Source organism: Protopterus annectens, chromosome 3.part1 (genome assembly GCF_019279795.1).
Source record: "Protopterus annectens isolate FY-2018-M chromosome 3.part1, PAN1.0, whole genome shotgun sequence".
Lineage (NCBI taxonomy): Eukaryota > Metazoa > Chordata > Ceratodontiformes > Protopteridae > Protopterus > Protopterus annectens.
The window spans coordinates 420,989,932-421,002,488 of NC_056732.1; the positions used below are offsets into that span (position 1 = coordinate 420,989,932).

The 12,557-nt window shown below is 46.9% G+C and overlaps 1 protein-coding gene across 1 annotated transcript in view; it reads right to left on the minus strand.

Moving 5' to 3' along the window:
* PAXIP1 (PAX interacting protein 1) overlaps positions 1-12,557 on the minus strand; it is a gene marked incomplete in the record, with an annotated part of 1,449,657 nt that overhangs the window by 664,012 nt on the left and 773,088 nt on the right. Inside the window, 1 exon segment of the mRNA XM_044066884.1 lies at positions 9,385-9,569. Within this exon segment, the coding sequence (XP_043922819.1) occupies positions 9,385-9,569 (185 nt within the window).

The following is a 12,557-nucleotide window of genomic DNA, read 5'->3' on the forward strand; positions in this document are numbered from 1 at the left end:
TTCTATAATACCCGAGTGGGTATTATATACCACATAACAGTGGTGTTGTCTGTCCTTATTAGCAAATGTCCTTGTTGAAGTGATTTGTCGAAAGTCTCGATTGCATGTATCACTGCCAACATCTCTTTTTGGTTTATGTGCAGATGCCTTTCCCTTGGTGTCCATTGACCTTGAATGCATCTGCCCTCCATGTGCGCCCCCCATCCATGGTCTGAGGCGTCTGTTGTAATCATTTGACCTGCTTGAGGTTTGTTGAAAGACATGCCTTTGTTTAACTGACTTGCTTGAGCCCACCACAAAAATTCTCTTTGCAGACATGGAATGAGTGGGATTACGTCCTCTAGGCTTTGGCTGTGTTGGGACCATAAGCTTTTTAAGTACCATTGCAGCTTTCTCATATGAAGTCTTGCCAAAGGTATCAGAAGAATGCAAGATGCCATGAACCCCAGGGCCTGCAGGATTTTCCTTGCAGTCAGCTGGGAGAGCTTTTCTAGGCCTTTGAAGTACTCTGGTAACTGCTGTTGTTTTTCCTCTGGAGATAAGCCATTTGTGTTTTTGTGTCCAGTCTGGCTCCCAGGAAAATAATCTGTTGGGAAGGCAGAAGTCTTGATTTCTGAATGCTGACTGTGTATCCCAAGGCCTGTAGTAATTGAATGACATAGTCCAAGTTTGCTATCAAGGTTTGTTTGTTGTCTGCTTGTATGAGGCAGTCGTCCACGTAGGGGTATATTTGAATCCCCTGGAGTCTGCAGTGTGCCACTACTGATGCCAGGCATTTTGTGAACACTCTGGGTGCAGTAGATAAGCCAAACGGCAATGCTGAGAATTGATAATGCTCTGTCCCTGCAAAAAATCTGAGGTATCTTCTGCAGCTTTGTCTGACTGGGACATGCAGGTATGCCTCCTTGAGGTCCAGAGTGACCAGCCAAGACCCCTTGCCCAGCATGGGAAGGAGTTGCTGCAACGTCAGCATTTTGAACTTTGGCACAATGAGATAAGTATTTAGAGTAGACAAGTCCAGTATAGGCCTCCATTTGTTTTCCTTTCTTGGAACAAGGAACAGTCTTGAATAAAATCCCTGGCCTTGTTCCTGTGGAGGGACCTTTTCTATTGCTTTTATATTTAACAGCTTTGAAACTTGAATGAGTGCCTCTGCCCTTTGATGAAGTGGCAGGTTTGGCATGCCTTGTCTTATTGGTACAGTATGGAAGTGGAATCTGTAACCTTTGTCTATTAAATCCAGAATCCAGTTGTCCTTGGTTAAGATATGCCAGTTTTTTGAGAATAAGGATAATTTTCCGCCCAAAGGTGCTTCTCTTTGAGCCTTTGTAAACGGTATGAAAGTCAAGTCATTGTGGTTGTCCTTGTGGTGCAGCTGGACTGCCTGCGCCACTTCTTTGATTTGGTGGTTGCCATTGGCGGCCCCTGTAGGAGCCTCGGTATTGCCCTCTACCTCGGGCACGCCTGTTTTTTCCCATTTGAAACTTGTCAGTGTCTGGAAAGGACCAATTCTTTGAAGGCCAATTCCTGCTGAATCTGGGTGGCTGAACCTGGAGGAAATATTTGACTGTCTGTACTGATTTAGCTTTTTCCTCAATGGACTTCAACACATCTTGTGCATTAGCACCACAAAGCTTCTGTTTTTCCAGAGGTGCATCAAGTAATTTTACTTTAACATGGTCTGGCAGTGGCTGTTCTTTTAACCAAGCATGTCTACGTATAACAGCCCCAGTCATAGCTGCCCTACATGAAGCCTCCAATGCATCATAACCACACTGAAGAAAATGATTGCTAACCTGCTGAGTGTTATGTACTAGATCCTGCAATGCCTTTCTATCAATAGGCTCAGGAGAGGCTAGCTTTTCTGTAAATCATCCAGTAAAAAATCCTGGTACTGAAACATATGAAAAAGGCAGTTAAGTGACCTCATGGCCAGGGTGGTAGAGGTATAAACTTTTTACCCCATCTCTCCAGGGACCTAGCTTCCCTATCCGCTGGCAGTGGATTCTTGGCTGTGGAAGTAGCCACTCCCTTGGGGCCCTGTGAAATAGTTTCTAGATCCACAGAATGGGCCTTAAAGAGATGTTTGTGGGTGTCAGGGACCCTATAATATCTGTCTGGCTTGACAGGAGCAGGAGGGAGAGAATCAGGGTTAGCACTGGAGTCGGAGAAAACATCATCCAGGACATCCATAACTGGAGGGATAGCTAAAGGTCTGTGCTGGGGTAGCTTGAGGAAGGTACGTAGCCTTTTCCTGGAATCAGAGAATTCCTGACCTTGCCATTTAAAATGCTCCCTCATAGAGTGTAGGACTTCACTGAATGAAAAATCCTCTGGAGGAGAGGCAGAGGGAATTGATTCCTCAGCATCAGAGTCCTCATAGGCCTGGAAGGATTCTTCTTGGGTATCTGAATGCTCAGAATCCCCAGAGGCTTCCTCTGAAGAGAGGTTGTCGGCCTGCTCAGTTCTGGGCCTTTTCTCTGCAGGCGGCTGAGAACCTCTGTCTGGATGAGGCTGAGACCCCCTGATAAGAGAAATAAGATCTGCAGCAAAAGACATGATCTGTTTATCAGAAGAAGGGGCCTGGGCAGTAGGTTTAGGATGGGCCTTGGCCTGGCTGGCGGCCTTAGCACGTGCAAAGGCCTTGATGGACATGGATACAGGAGGCCTAGCTGCCTCACGTGCAGCAGTAACCTTGTCCACAGGAATGGTGTTGGGTAGATCCAGAACTTCGGTTTCTGGAGGAAAATCAACAACCGGCACCGGTGTAGACTCCGAGACTGAAGGACGTGTTAACGCTGTGTCGTCAGCCTGGAGCGGTTGAATTACCGCTTCCGAAGGGACCGAAGCTCCCACGGAGGGTTTAGGAGGAGTATCGGTGGAGGATGCGGGCCGAGGATGTTGGTCCCGGTCCTTTAGTTTTTTGGTAGATTGAGTTGTCGGTTGTTCCGATGGCATGATATAAGCGAAAGATTCGCCGAAAAAGTCTTCAGCAAATTCTGCCCGGCGCCTGAGAGTGCGCTTATTAAAGCAAGCACAGGCAGCACAGGCCGAGACGTCGTGGTCTGGGCCCAGGCAAGGGAGGCAATAAGAATGGAAGTCCTTATGAGGTATTTGTTTACCACAAGACAAACAATTATTAACTTTCTCAATTTGTTCTGACATCGGCTGAGGCAAGAAAAATGTTCCCAACGGGTACTTAGCTTTTAGATGACTTCGGTACTGAAAACACAGGAGCTGACCGACCGGCACTTGCGAACTGCTTCTGCTTCAGGCACCGCGCGGCAAGAAAGGCTGAAGAAGATGGCGTCGGCCGATGCCTTTATACTCCAGCCGTTCTGACGTCGGAGAGGAGGCGACACCAGCCGACGCCGGACCCAGACTTTGGAATCCGGCCGACCGACGGCTGCCTGAGGCAGGACAACCCATATGTTATGACTGCAGTTGCATTCTTGAAGGACATCTGGATCAGCCAAGCTGAGAGCTTGAGCTCGTCCAGGTTCGGAGGGGTCATTCCCGAGGGGTGATGGATCAGATCCAGAATGGGATCCAAGAACAAAGACAGGAGCTACGAGATGAGACTGTAGGCAGTGGAACCAGACTTGACGAGGTCAGACTGGGGCTATGAGGATAATCTTGCTCCCCAACCGATGATATTTCTGCAAAAATGTTGTCATCAGCGGAAGTGGTGGATACGCATAAAGAAGACTGGATGGCCAAGCATAGACTAGAGCGTCTCTGTGGGCTTCCCCTAAAGGAGGAATTAGAGCAAAAAACTCACTGCACTTGACATTGGAAGGTGATGCAAAGAGATCGCAGCAAGGCTGACCCCACTTGAGGAAGATCTGTTCCACTACGGAGGAATTCAGAGACCACTCGTAAGGGGAGAGGATAGTTCTGCTCAATTTGTCCGCCAGAATGTTGGACTGACCCGGAATGTGCGTCGTTAACAGGAAGCGGTTGGAGATCATCCGTTCCCAAACTCTCATGGCTTCTCGACAAAGAGAGTAAGACCTGGTTCCCCCCTGTTTGTTGATACACCAGACCACCGACATATTGTCTGACTGGATTGCAATAGTCCCCGGAGGAAGGAAGGCATGAAGGGCCTGCAACGCTAAAAGGACCGCCCTCATCTCCAGTACATTTATATGCAGAACGGTCTCTGTCTGAGTCCACATGCCTTGGACAGTTCTGCCCGCACAATACCGCCCCCACCCTAGGCGGGAGACGTCCGTGGTCACTGTGGCCTGGGGTAGGGGCATAACAAAGGGTCGTCCTTCCCGAAGGGCTTGGGATTGGAGCCACCACAAGAAGGAGTTCCTGCAAACACTGCTGAGGGGAATCGGCAAGTCTAGTGGATGGTGTAGAATGGACCACTGGACTTGCAAAGTCCACTGTAAAACCCTCATGTGCAGACGAGCGTAAGGGATCAAATTGATCGCTGCCGCCATGGACCCCAAAGCTCTCAGGACTAACTCTGCTGGGGGAGGAGGAGACTGAAGAGCTAGTACATGTACAGTCATGCTGTGAAGTCTGTCTGGCGTTAGAAAAGCCTTGACCTGAAAGGAATCTATCCTGGCCCCTATACAGTCTATAACCTGAACAGGTTGGAGGAACGACTTCTTGACATTTATAGTGATCCCCAACTGGGATGATAAATGGAGGAAGAAGTCCCTGGCTAGAGAGAGTAGATGCCTGGTGGGGGTGGTGAGGAGCCAGTCATCTAGGTATGGGAAGACCTGTATGCCCTGGAGCCTCAGGTGGGCTGCTACAACTGCCATGACCTTGGTGAACACCCTGGGGGCTGTGGTGAGACCGAAGGGTGGGATCCTGAACTGGTAATGACTGGCCCCTAGCTGAAAATGGAGAAACCTCCTGGACCGTATGTTCATGAGAATATGGTAGTACGCATCCTTGAGGTCTATGGAGCACATCCAGTCCTCCTCCTGCAAGTGAATCGGCCTCAAGTCCCCCATAATTTTTGGTATCAGAAAGAACCTGGAGTAGATACCTGATCCGGACTGGTCTGGGGACACATGCTGGACGGCTCTTTTTTTCTAACAGCTTTTCTATTTCCAAAGCCGCGGCTTCCCTTTGAGTGGGTGTAACCACCTGGAAGCCGTCTTGAGTAAGGGGGCTTGTTTATGAAGGGGAATGAACAGCCTCTGGATATTATCTGAAGCACCCAGCGATCTGTCGTGATGGACTCCCATTGAGCCAGGTGCCTCAAAAAACACCCCCCCTCGACTGCCTCCAGAGAGGAGCAGTCGGGCAACCCCTCAGGGCTGCTGCATGGGTCGGTCAGTAAAAGGTTCCCGTGACCCAAAGTTCTTTGGACCCCCTCTGCCTCTGGGCCGGCATCCACCTTGTCCCCCTCTGCCTCTGGGGGAGAAAGAGTCCGAAGCGTTCTGGGCCTGCAGAGATTTCCGGAACCACATCTTCTTCTGCCCTCGCTGGTTCCTGGAGAAGGACCTTTGAGGGGTAGAGAAGCGGATTCCGACGGCTGACAGCATTTTCCGTCTTTCTCGCTATGGACCAGCATCTTGCGGACGGTCTTCCCGAACAGGGTAGACCCGTCAAAGGGTGCATTCGCAAAGGACGCCTTGAAAGGTTCTGAAAAATCGCAAAGCCGAAGCCAGGCATGACGCCGCTAGCTCTAGCGGCTCCTTCCATGAAGTGGGAGAGTAGCCGCATAGACGTATTTGAGAGTGACCATATGAGCCGAGAAAGCCGTTTATTCTCGGCCGACATGGATTCTGGGGGAGACTCAGCGTACTCTTTAACCAGGTCCCGCTGCAGTCTGATTACATGGGCTAAGTAATTCAGCACCCTAATAGAGAAGGTAGCTGAAGCAAACATCCGCTTTCCAATATGGTCCATTGCCCCAGACTCTGTCAGGGGGATGGACTAAAAAACTGTCCTGAGCTAGTTCCTTTTTGGTGGCCGCCGCCACCACCATGGCATCTACAAGAGAAGAAAATAAACGCCAGGAACCAAAATGCAAAGAACAAGGCAGGAAACCACTGGATAAACACTTTATATAAGTAAAGCTTTCGGATACAATCCTTTCTCAATACAGGAGAACCCTTGCTCCATGAAGCTTTGTCTGCAGGGGGCATAAAATCTTGTCGGGCCTCCTGGGGATCGGCTCTACAGTGTCCGGTTCCTTCCACGCCCTGGTGGTAATCAAGTCGACCAGGGGGTCGGCCGGGGGGGGCACCCAAGAGGTAGATGGGCCTGTGTCGAACGCCTCCAGGAATACAGACTCTTCCGAGGAAGTATTTTTGGCGGACCCCCCCCCCCTCCTTTGGTGGAGCATTTCCATAATGTCTCCGAAGGAGACGTCGTCGGGGGGTGACTTGGGAGAACCTTCCTCCAAATTGGTATCCTCGGTGAGGGACTTGGGGGAATCCAAGTGCCTCCTTTTGCACAGGTGTTTGTGAGGAATCTCCTCAGGGGGGACGGTCCGAGGGGGAGGCTCACCAAAGAATTCATGTTCCTCCTGGGGAACTGGCCGGGGCGTCAATGACACAGGTTGTGCCTGGGACTGAATGATGGAGGACAAACCGAGCTGCGTGGGAGCGGGGGCGGATCCCGAGAAAAGAGCAAGGGGTCTTGATCCTCTAGAGAGAACCCTCTTCACAACATGGAATGCCGATGGGGAACCGGGCTCTCTAAGACAGGTGGCTGGCACCCTCAGATCAGACGACGGGATCGGCCAATGAGCAGAAGAGCTTGGATCAGAGTGGACAGTGTGCTCCGACTGCAAAGGAGTCGAAGACAAACTCGGATCTGATGCCCGGCTCTCGGCTCCGACAGCTTGGATCCAAAAAGGGATCAGATAAGCTCGAGGGCATGGCCGTGGTCGAGGTAGCAATAACCATCGGCGCCGACTCAGACTCCGAGGCTCCTCAGATCCGAAGACTCCAAAACCCGGTAGTGGATCGGAGAAGGAGCTATCAGGGCAAACAGTGGAGCTGAACCCCCCCCAGCAACACTCCCATCTGCAGCTGAATTTGCAGGAAGCGACGCATCATCCAGTCCATATCTGCCACCGAGAGGAGACGAGTAGATCTGGAAGAGGCCGCCGAAGCCGGCCGGGAGGGCTGACACGACGACCTCAAAGATGGTCGGGCCTCCTCCTCCGGCTCCTGAGATAAGCGTGGGGAACGGAGCAGTGAGGAAGGAGGCTTGGTAATCTTTAATGGAGAGGAAAGAACCTTAGCTGGAGGGGCCGAGGAGTCCACTTTGGCCCACCGTTTTTGGCTTCTCTCTCTCTCCCTTCTCTCTTTTCTGTCCTTTTTTGCCTCTCGCTCTCCCTGAGATGAGGTGGGAGGGTGAGTCCCAGACAGGGGAGGAGGGCCGGATGGTTGGGCAACCGCAGCCGTAGTTGTCGCTACACAGGGAGAAGAGGAAGAAGACGTTGATTCCGCGGGTAAAAGACCCGCCAAAATCAGCTTGTTCTTCCTATCTCGTAAGGCCCGGGGGTTAAATGCTGCACAGATCTGGCAGCCTGAGGAAAGGTGAGAAACCCCCAAGTAAAAATGCACCAAGTGTGACCATCCACTGGCGACAGCTTATGGCCACACTCAGTACACTTAGAAAAAGTCGTTTTCTGGCTTTCAGCCATACCCTTCACACACACACACACACACACACACACACACACACACACACACACCCCTAAAGGGAAAGAAAGGGCCTACTAGGGGATAGAGATTACCAAGGATAAGAGGGGGTAGAGATTAGTTACAAATAGAACTAATATGTAAAAAATATAGGAAAATACTAAACAAACACACACAGCTAACCACTATACTACCCAAATATTTCAAGAAAAATACAAGAATTAGTTACACTCGCCTGGAGCTCAAAAAATCCCGTGCTTGGCAAAGCTGCGGCAAACGAGATCGGGATTGGAAGGGGGTCGCAGGGTAGTATGGGTAAGGGGGTGGAGCTTGGAGCTCAGATCTTTAGCTTGGTATGCTGCCGGCTCGGATCTGTATCGGATCCGTAACCCACAGGTTGCTGATCAAATTAAGTTAACTACTTCAGATCTCCTGTTCACTACTAATAGAACATTAGTGTTCTCTTTCCTTACATTTTCCATTTATTTTCAAACAAGTACAGCAATATTGCTCTCCACCACCTTCCTGCTCCATACTACAGAAACATCCATTGATATGAAGCACATGTATAGTGTACATCTATACCAAGGACATCCATATTATTCACCAAAACAGACACTCATGCCTTGGCAGCAGCAAACATTTAACAAAAACTCTATAAATGATACAAGGGCCAACTATCCACACACAATATCTGCATCCAATATGTATGCGTTTAAGTATTGTCTGAGATCAAACTGCTGTTTTATCAAGTGTATACTCTGCAACGAAATCTGATGAAGTGTATTAGTTGTCGAATGGGGATATGATAAAAGCACTGAAATAGGTGATAAATCAGCATGTGCTGACTGTGCGTGTGTGAGGGTTTAGTGAAGCACGTGTGCCCATAAAATCATGTTTCTGTTTATTTCCCAAATGAGTGGTGTGTGTTTTTTGTTTTTAGCAATAAATGTTGGAAAGCTGATAACATTTTGGTGCTTCTGAACATTAACTGTTTCTATGTACAAGGTAGATTTAGTTGCATCTTTGTAAGTATGTGCATTTGTGTGTTGAACGTTAGTGTGACAATTTGAAGCAGGGGTTAGGTATGCTGTGTTCTGCATGTGCTCATATAGTTTGGCTGCATGGTTGATTGCAGCTCTCCATTCCTCTTACCTTTCCATATTTTTTTTTTTTTTTGCTCATAACTTTCTTCCCCTGCACCTTTGAGGAAAGGAAGAGATAGCAAGCATTGGGAGACATGGCAAGAATACTATCAAACTACAGGGGACAGGTTTTTTCCTGTTGCCATCTTAATGTCCCCTAGAAAAATATAAAGATGAATGTACCTGCTAACGGTGAGCTGCAAGAATACAATATCTGTGAGCTTTGTCTATGACCAGACTAATGACAGCATGCTTTTGAAGTGAAGGTTCAAGATCTCTCTTCACAAGGAAGGAAGTGGTCCTTGGCAATTCATTTTTCTTGCCACATCTGTCAAACTACAAACCATATGATGAGTCAAGAGATCTGTAGACAGTTGTCATAAGGTAAAGCTTAGTCATCGGTGAGCTGAGTACACTCAAATTCACTGGAAAGTCCTAGGCTAGCTGCCTTTGCAGGCCTTTTTAAGCTTAGATCACTTCCGTGAAAAGGTGAGAATTAAGGCCTTTACTTTGTGTCTGGAAGGAAAAACCTTAACAATTATGCCAACCTCAGCTATTACCACTACTTTACATTTTAACACAGGAACAGTGGGATGAAATTGAATATTTACCCAAAAGGTTTGAGACAAGCTGCTGATTGGGAGTAAGGGGATCTTGAAAGCTTGACACTGTATAGCGACTGTGCTGAATTTGTCGTAGTGCTTCAAAATTTCCAAGAAGGATATCACACAGCCACTGTGCATTCACACAAGGTATCCTCCACTCTTTAGCTTTTTCATACTTAAGCCCACTGGGTCTGGATAAAAGCACAAAAGACAAAGCGTTATAATGCAGATGCACTGCATCAATCTATTTAAAATGCATTTTATTTTTCCACAGAAAGTTCTTTGTTGTTACTCAGTTTAAAAAAAACATGAATACTTCCATTTGTGCGTCTTCTACATTCCATAAGCTTTCCGTGCCCCAAAAGAGAAAAACAGTTAAACAGCTCATCTTCAATATGAACATAAAACAAATAACAAATCGCATAGGATCATAGGAGGTTACTAGGCTATCAACCCAGAGTTCATTTCAAGCCTTGCTGTTTTATCCCAATGTAATACCATAGATACTCTAGTCAATACCCAGGACTGTATTTATTAAAGAAAAACTCCACCTTAGACTAAAAAACAAACAAACTTTTTTCACTATGTTTCCTGACCTATTTTAATGCCTCAAAATAGCTCTAAGTGCTTTATTTGTATTTTTAGCTTGTTTTCCACAACATGGCTACCAATGGGGCTTGATGTATCAACGTCATCTTGCACACCTTCAACCCTCTCTCTTTCCCATAATACTTTGTATGCCTCATGCCAGACATAAGGAAGTAACTTTGAATTCCCATGTCACTGACATATAATGGAATTTGGGAGGGTCACTGTTATTTTCTTTACCTTTTATAAAAGGACTGCTTCTTTTCTGTCTCTAATTACCCTCAATTGTGTTTGGGACAGACCTCGTTTTACACTATACTTAGAAGTTACCCAGCTACAGCCAAAAAAGTAACTAAACTGCAAGTTTTTGTTCAGTGTTTTCTTTTGTAGTTCAAGAGGAACTGAGCCCCCCCACCCCTCACACTACTGCAGAGGTGTTAAAACCATCACTGCACTGAGAGACCCTTGCAGAATCAATTCCTCAGACTACAAAAAAAAAACTTAAAGGCCTGCATTTTAGTTACTTTTCTGGCTGTAGCTGGATACCTAAGTGTAGTGTAAAATAAAACCTGCACCAACAAGACAACTAATAAAGAATGGCACCATGGTAGTGTCTCTGTGCTTTAGTTTTTTTTTAAATAGAAATCAGAATGGCAAGGGGATGTCAGCATAGAATAAAGAAAAAAATTAGAAGCTAAAAGTAGAAAAGGTGCAGGCAATGGAGAGGGATGGATGGATGAGGGGGGCCAGCAATATCGCTGGGCTAACAAAGTACAGTTGTGTACACTTACCATAAATGTAGATGTTCAAGTGTATTCACTGTTGCAGTCATTACATTTGGGTAATCTGCTGGCAGGTTGCCCTCAATCGGCATGAATTCCAAAGTCTTGGGTCCTGCGTCGGTTGCTGTCTCCTCTTCCGTCAGGTCGTCAGGGGTATAAAACATGCAACCGACGCCATTTTCTTTAGTTTTTCTTGCCCCTGATGTCAGGTGCCCCCGAAAAGGTAGCAATTATATATATATATATATATATATATATATATATATATATATATATATATATATATATATATATGCACCAATATAAACTTTACCCTCATCTACAAGCAAATACACCACATAGGTTGTAGAAAATAGAGAAGGAAAGATAAACTCCAGAATGACAGGGGGTAACCTGGACTGCAACAGTGAACACACTCGAACATCTACATTTATGGTAAGTGTACACAACTGCACTATGTTCTTCGTGTTTCACTGTTGCAGTCATTACATTTGGGTAGAATCCCAAAGCTATGGTAGGGAGGCTGGAGCTAAACAGCATTAGGTGCGTCTATAAGGCCCTGCAGCACTTCAGTGGCAAAGCCAGCCCTGGACTTGGAGTAGAGAGGCAAATGGTAATGCTTTGTAAAGGTGTGAACAGAACTCCAAGTAGCAGCCCAGCCTCTAGAATGTCTTTGGTTGGTACTCCTCTGAGAAAGGCTGCCGAAGTAGCTGCAGCTCTGGTGGAATGAGACCTAATGCCCTTGCGCACAGGTTTACCACGGTGTAAGCAGCAGAAACGGATGCAGTGGCTTATCCACCTTGAAATTGTCTGCTTTGACATAGTCTTTCCTTCTGATCTTGCAGCATATGACACTAGTAATTGCTCAGTTTTTCTTAGAGCTTTTGTCCTGTTCAAGCAGAATCTTAGCTGTCTGTGTACGTCCAAGGAATGCAGAATTCTCTCCCCTTTGTTATGCGGATTTGGATAAAAAGTTGGCAGATGAAATGTTTGGTTAAGAGCCACACTGGAAACCACCTTAGGCATAAAAGTAGGATTTGTCCTCAGAGAGACACCCTGTCTGGGTAAAATATGATAAAAGGCTCTACAACCATGAGGGCCTGTAGCACTGAAAACCTTCTTGCTGAAGTAATTGCTAGTAGCAGAGCCGTCTTCCATGAAAAGAACTTTATATCAGCGGTAGCGGCTGGTTCAAATGGAGGCAGGGTGAGCTTTTCCAACACATAATTGAGGTCCCATGCAGGTAATGGTGATCTTCTAGGAGGCCTTAGGTTTTTGGCTCCTCTAAGATAGTGCTTTAGTAAAGGATGAGAAAAGATTGGAGGCTCTGTATTGTAATGAGCCAAAATGGCAGAGGCATGGATTTTGATTGATGAGAAAGATAGTCCTTTGTCATGCATCTCAGTTAAGTATTGTAATATCTGAGGAATATGTGGTTCTGCTGTATCAGTTCCTTGTGCTTGATTCCAAGCACAGAATCTCTTCCATTTGTCAGCATAAAATTTTCTAGTACCAGGCCTTCTGGCTTCCAAAATTACATCTATCACAGCTTTACTGAGAGGTGTCGTTCGCATGATTACATGATTAGCCCTGCTGCCAGGTTCAGAGTCTATAGTTGATTGTGCAGGATCTGATTGTCTTGCTGGGACAGTAACTGTGGTCTTTGAGGCAAGGTCCAAGCTGGGTATTGAGACAAGTTCCTTAGGATTGGGTACCAGTATTGGCGGGGCCAGTCTGGGGCAATTAATATCATCTTTGGCTTCTCGTCTGACTTTTAGGAGGACCTTGGGTAAAAGAGGCAGAGGAGGA